The 6560-nt window shown below is 40.1% G+C and overlaps 1 protein-coding gene across 1 annotated transcript in view; it reads right to left on the bottom strand.

The window, feature by feature from the left end:
* The window catches only part of znrf2b (zinc and ring finger 2b), a 54505-nt gene extending 48659 nt beyond the window's left edge, over positions 1-5846 (bottom strand). Inside the window, exon 1 of the mRNA XM_056259475.1 lies at positions 5139-5846. Within this exon, the coding sequence (XP_056115450.1) occupies positions 5139-5526 (388 nt within the window). The 5' untranslated portion in view covers positions 5527-5846. The remainder of the gene's footprint in view (positions 1-5138) is intronic.
* Positions 5847-6560: the final 714 nt, after the last annotated feature.

Consider the following 6560-nt stretch of genomic DNA (forward strand, 5'->3'; position numbering starts at 1 on the left):
TCTTCCCGAGGACCCAGTCAAACTGAATCTAAGGCGTGTGAAATGAGCCGTGACCTGCTGACTCAGAAACATCACCAGCTGCCGAAGAACACACTGAGAAGGACAAACTTAGACTGAGCAGGTTGATAATATACAAAGTGAGACAGTAGAAATTTGTTAATAAACAGATTGTGCAACACTGCTTATACAGCATTAGATGTATTTGCATATTAGGCATTTTGCTAAATTAGTATGCAAGAAAAATAGGCTGGAACTGCTCGCAGTGCTCCTGGCAAAGTGTGAATGCCGTCACCTGTTAAAATAAACGACTTAAAGGGATAGTACACCCAAAAAATGTTATTCTGTCACAATTAACTCCCCCTCTTGTCATTCCACAACCATATAACTTTCTTTTTCTTCTAACTTTTTTCCCTCCAAACATGCATGACTTTCGTTCTTTCTATGATATTTAGAAAAATGTTGGAGTCCAAACAACACTGGACCCCACTGACATTAATTGTATTCTCGCAGACACACACACACACACACAAAAAAAACTTTTTTTTAAGAAAGTCATACAGGTTTGGAATGGCATGAGGGTGAGTAAATGATGACAGAAATGTTCATTTTTGGGTAAGGTATCATTTTAAATGTTCCAGAGGCCTTAGGCATCAACGTGTGTGTGCATGTGAGAGATATAATGCGAGTGGCGCAGAGATTGTCGAAAGCTCTTTGAGCAGCGAGTGGAACGGAGCCAGTCCTGAGAGTAATGCAGAAGGGAAGGGAGGCGGTTTATCCATTAAAGAAGTGGAGTTTGAACTGCTGCGGCAGCAAACCAGCCAACCAGACTACTGACCCATTCCCCAAACAGAGCTCAAGTTCAAGCTACGCTTAATGCGCCGTTTCCCAATGAGAATATTTCTTTTGCACTAGTTATCTGGTGATATTCATTATATGCTAAATTAATTGCTGAATAATCGTTTTAAATCCGTGCACAGTAGCAGTCTTTCACTAAAATAAATCAAACTTAAAGGCCACACCGACCAAGACAATAACTAACCCTATAATGATAACGATATTAGCGTTTTTAAAAGTGCCGTGCATGCTGAAATTTAGTTGTTTCCCACTTTAAAGGGGACCTGTTGTGCAAAATTCACGTTTACATGGTGTTTGAACACAAATATGTGTCGGTAGTGTGAACACAATCACCCAATAATGGTAAAAATCCACCCACCCACGCAAAAGCCTTCTGTGGAAACGGCCCCATGCTGTTTCTCCAGTTTTGTTGTTGCCAGAGTATCCGAGGCACGAGCTGTAAAGGCACAGCCCTCTTCTGGAAAGGGGGGTGGGGAGTAGCTGCTAATTTGTGTTTAAAGATACACAAATAAAAATTCCATGTTTTTGCTTAAACCCAAAAAGGGGCATTTTGGGCTTGGTATAATAATTGATCTGTGGGGTATTTTGAGCTGAAACTTCACAGACACATTATCTTACTTCTTGTAAAAAAAGGAGCATAATAGGTCCCCTTTAAATCCTAAAGCTCTTTAAAAATTGTTATAAAAGTGATTATAGTTGTGGTGTGGAGTCTGCTATTCTTTTACATTTAGAAAGATTTTTAAATATCCTTATCGTCCTTGGTGTGTGTGAACCTGAGTGTGAGCTCCATATTCTCACTATACCATACATACAAGACTGATGTATCAAATGATAGAACAAAACAGATATATGCAAACCTTTTTAGATTTTTAAAAAATAGTTTGTTAGGCTTCTATAAACTCTTCCATTTTTTGTCTAATAAAAAGATCTTGTGTACATTGATAAACACTTTGTGCATGCATGTTCTCAGTGTTAATATTAATAACGTAATATTTATCAGCCAGATTGGTATTGGATGATCACAATATTAAAATATTTGTTATCTCTATCTGTAACTTGCATTCGAGAAGCATGTCTTAAGTGAATGTGCTGGTGCTTTGGACATCTGTGATGATCTGAATTCAGGTGCAAAAGCATGCAATGGACGGAGATATGCATGCTTTCATTTCCTCAGTCACACACCGTCCATCAAAACAACACTCGACAAGACCGCTGATGCTGCACAGTGTTTTGTAAGTCATTTACATAAGGTAAACATTGACAGACGATTGGACAACTCGTAAAAATTAGCAGATGTGGAAGCCTAAGACATATCAACTATATGCCAACATGTGCTACCACCATCAAAATAGCAATCATTCACCAGCTTGTAGGCGAAGCCGTTACGGTAAAGCGAGCTGCACAAAGCCTGTTGAGTCAAAGTCAAGTCAGGGAAAAGCAGACGGCAAAGGGGAGCCACAACAAACACTTCCTGGCTTTCATTTAAAGTGAGAGTGAAGCAGCAGGAAGGCAGTGTGTGTTTAATGTACACACACAGTTTGGCCCACTTTCTGTTTATGTGTGTGTTTTACTGAGTGTGGACAGTATGAACATGGACCACGTGTCAGGTGTCCTGAGTTCATGCATGACCGGCAGAGGACATTTTTTTTAAACCACAGCAATGACGTACCAAACGACTGGATCTGGTTTCATTGGTGGTTGGCGGTGTGGAAATGGTCTAGATCTCTGTCAACAGATTTGTAGGACATCAAAGCTTTAAAAGACAACATGAAGTTAAAACTAACCGTATTTATTGTCTATATAAAAAGGTTTTGCTCTTATTGCACTTAATTCATCAGTGCATGGCTAGCTTGAAAGCAGTGTGATACCAGCACACAATGCATTACAAATATAGTTTGGAAATCTTTTAAAACTATTGGATAAAACTGGTTTTAGCCTATACAATATGTTTAATTAAATGAGAACAACTGAACATGGCATGCATGCGTTACGTGATACTAAACAAGAGAGTAAATCAACACTGCACGACAAACTCACTGAAGTCTATGGAATTAGGCCTATTTTGCATTCAAAATTCAACTAGTTGTGCATGCATATAATTAAAACTCTTACAAATTAAATGCATTCACTAGAAGTGATACTCCTCTCTGATGTCAGCTCATTAAAAAGAGTGTTTTCAATCTTGTGTGTCAAAACAGCAAGATCTCTTTCAAAACTGTATTACACTGATCAACACTGAAACATGCAGAACTACACTGGTTTTTCTATACAGTTCTCATTCTCTTTTTACACTGTAAAGTCACACAATTAAAATAAGTAGTTCAAATAGAGATCTAGACAATGATCATGACACCACACAATGATTTTGCCTCCAGGTTTGATACAAATTGCACATATGGTAAGTCTGTTATAGGCAGGATTCCCCCGTGCTTTTTGATAACAGAAAATGAACAAGTCTCATTTCCCCTATAAAAACTCCCTTCTCGATCTCATCCACAGTCGGTTAGAAGTCATACTCAGCCAACGTTTAAAGATTAACTACAATCACCAGTAAGAGCCTGTTAGAGAATTAAAGTTCAATCCAGGCCACATCAACGACTGAGGAAATTCCATCCCATAACCGACGGCCTTTCCACTGGATTTGAATATTGCAGAGTCTGTGTAAGAAACAAAGAACGACCCATACAAAACATCCACGGCAATCTATGAAAAAATATGTACGGGTCATATTTCACTTCAATACAAGAGGACAAATTAGGTATACTTATAGAATATTGTACAACCGTTATGCACTGAGACGTTATTTTACATGACATTTTGCCTCCAAAATCATGCATCTGGACATTTTACTTTTGGTAGCTTTGCTTTAGCTCAAACTGTAAAGCATGGTGCCATCAACACCAAGGTCATGGTCATGAACTGAACAATTTGGTAACGCTTCCTTTTACAGTACAGTACTTACGTGTACTTGCCTAGAAAGTACTGGCTAATATAAGGTAAGTACATGGGTTAGGGGTAGGTTCAGGGTTAGTACCTAGTTATTACCCAGTTATTGTAATTACTATAGTAAGTACATAGTATGTACATGGGTAACAGGACTGTAAAAGGAAGCGTTACCAAAAATTGTATGTATGCATGAATTGAAAAAAGAGAACTGAGTCAAATGTGAAGAGAATTAGACCGGTAATGAGAACTGTGAGTCAAATGTGTATAATGCAAAACAAAACTGGTTGATATGTTGACCAGAACCTTTTCTGGACAGTTTTCCTGAGAATAAGCAATTTACATAGCATGACCGCTGTTTATGAATAATCAGATTACTGAACAGGTTCTCAGAAACACAACAAAAAGACCAGCATGACGACTGAACTAATCAGAAATAATTATCGCTCACATGCATCTCTACACCTGTTCAGAAAACTTCCTAACCACAACAAGGTTCCTCAGATCATGTTGCGATCTCTAACCACTGTTGCACCAGCATGTTATCATGCATCTGTAAAAAACAAAATATAGAACAAAAGGTTCATCACATGCTTTGATAAGCTCACCATTTTGCTTCAACCAATAATAAACCAAAACATATTCTTTCGTCACTGTTGGAAACCACTAGGTTGGTTTAACCTAATAGGTGGTGGTGTGACCTAGTGGTTACCTAAAAGTTGAAGGTTCAAACTGCTCCACAAGGGTTGATCCATTAATTATTGCCATTGTGAACTTGATCATGACATAAGCTGGGAAGTAGAAACATAACAAACATGACCTTGACACCTAAGCTTAACAACCTCTCAAACTTATTATATACACAGTGCCCTTACACATTTGCACTGATATATAAAAATGCTGATGGACATGAAAACTTCATGGACATTACCACCCACATTTACAAATTAAAACAATTTAAAGGGATAGTTCACACAAACATGGAAATTCTGTCATCTTTTACTCGCCCTCATGTTGTTCCAAACCTGTATGAGTTTTGTTCTGTCGAACACAAAGAAATATATTCTGAAGAATGTTGGTAAACAAACAAACAGTTGATGGGCCTCATTGACTTCCATAATATTTTTTTCCAACTATGGAAGTCAATGGGCGGGGTACACCACCAACTGTCTGGTTACCAACAATCTTTAAAATATCATCTTTTGTGTTCAACAGAACAAAACTCGTACAGGTTTGGAACAACATGAGGGTGAGTAAAAGATGACAGAATGTTCATGTTTGGGTGAACTATCCCTTTAAGTATGTCATATCAACTACCAATAACTGTTAATGTAACTTACCTCCAAAGAGATGAGGCGACAGGTGAGCAGGTAAAGATCCAATCAACAGTCTCGGGGTGCCGGTTGACCGCTCTCTCTCCCCGCCGTTCTCCTCCGGTGTGCTGTTACCGGACTCTTGAGAGCTATACGCCCCGGAGTTCGGTATATTAATGCCCGACTGGGGTCGCACGCCCGGGCCACCGGTGCCACCCCCCACGGAGCGCGTCCTGGTATAGTGAGAAGCCACTGCCGCTGATGATGATGATGATGATGAAGTAGCACCTGATGTGCTGTGCGGGTGATATCTCATCGCAGCCGTTCTGCCGCTAACGTTACTCGACGGGAGATCCGAGCCCGAGTACGCTCGCGTGCGCCCGTTGGCAGCGGGACTGCTCTGTTTGGCGCCCATGCCAACCTACACTTCCCTCCGATTTTAATTATTAAAGACAAACAAACAAACTCGCCTGTTACATTTGACTCGTCCAACGTCACGCGCGCGTCAGCGAAACTTTTACAAAGGCTTTTAAATCGCTGTCAGTGTGAAGTTGCGGGTGCCCGCGCTTGTTTTTGCCTCATGCGCTGTTGTTTTCTAACTAGCGTCCTCTGTTCCATGTTGTGCGTGAGACAGTAACGCTCAGACGCGACGCTTTCCTCCTAAACGCCGCGCCGATCGCTGTTGTGTTCGCGGCGGGCGGTTATTACACAAACTGAACGTGTTTAACTGCCGTGCGTGCAGAGTGCGTAAGCGAGCCGGGGGCGGGGCTTGCCGACCGACGTCATAATCTCGGGAAATAAACCCTAGCTGGGCGCTCCCTCAATATAGTCTGGAAAAAAGATTGGTTGTTGCCACATACATATTTTATTCCAAACAAGACTAAAGAAGTCCACTTTAAACTATTGTACAATATATACCCTGTAAATTTGACTTTCTAAATCTGTAGCCAGACCCTTTGTAGTGAGGATGAAACATGCAAATGAATCATTCTATGCATTTATTATTTTCTTGTGAATTAATTCAGAACGTTTGGTCCAATTATTTTTCTCCTATTTAGTTAGACCCCCTATTTTTGCCCAAATGTTTCGTTTAAAATGCATTATTTGCTACAATAGGCCTTTCCAACAAGTCCAATGTAGCTTAATATCACAACATTCACATTAGCCTATTATTGTGTACAGGCTCACATGAGACTGATTAACACACACACGCACTGTTATTGTTTTTGAATGTGTATGATTATCTGCCTAATTCTTATATCCTCCAGAATTCTGCATGCAGATATTCTTGTGTTGTTTGTCCCATCTGGAGACGTTTACATGACAGAGTGGACAAGGAACCTCGCCTCACGTCTATAAAGAGCAACAGGCAATAACCCTGTGCATTCATGCCAAAACAGCTCACTGGAAACACACTTGAGTGAATCCGAAAACATTCCCACAGTGAAT

This window comes from Rhinichthys klamathensis, unplaced genomic scaffold, assembly GCF_029890125.1.
Source record: "Rhinichthys klamathensis goyatoka isolate OS25496 unplaced genomic scaffold, OSU_Roscu_1.1 h1tg000168l_1, whole genome shotgun sequence".
NCBI lineage: Eukaryota > Metazoa > Chordata > Actinopteri > Cypriniformes > Leuciscidae > Rhinichthys > Rhinichthys klamathensis.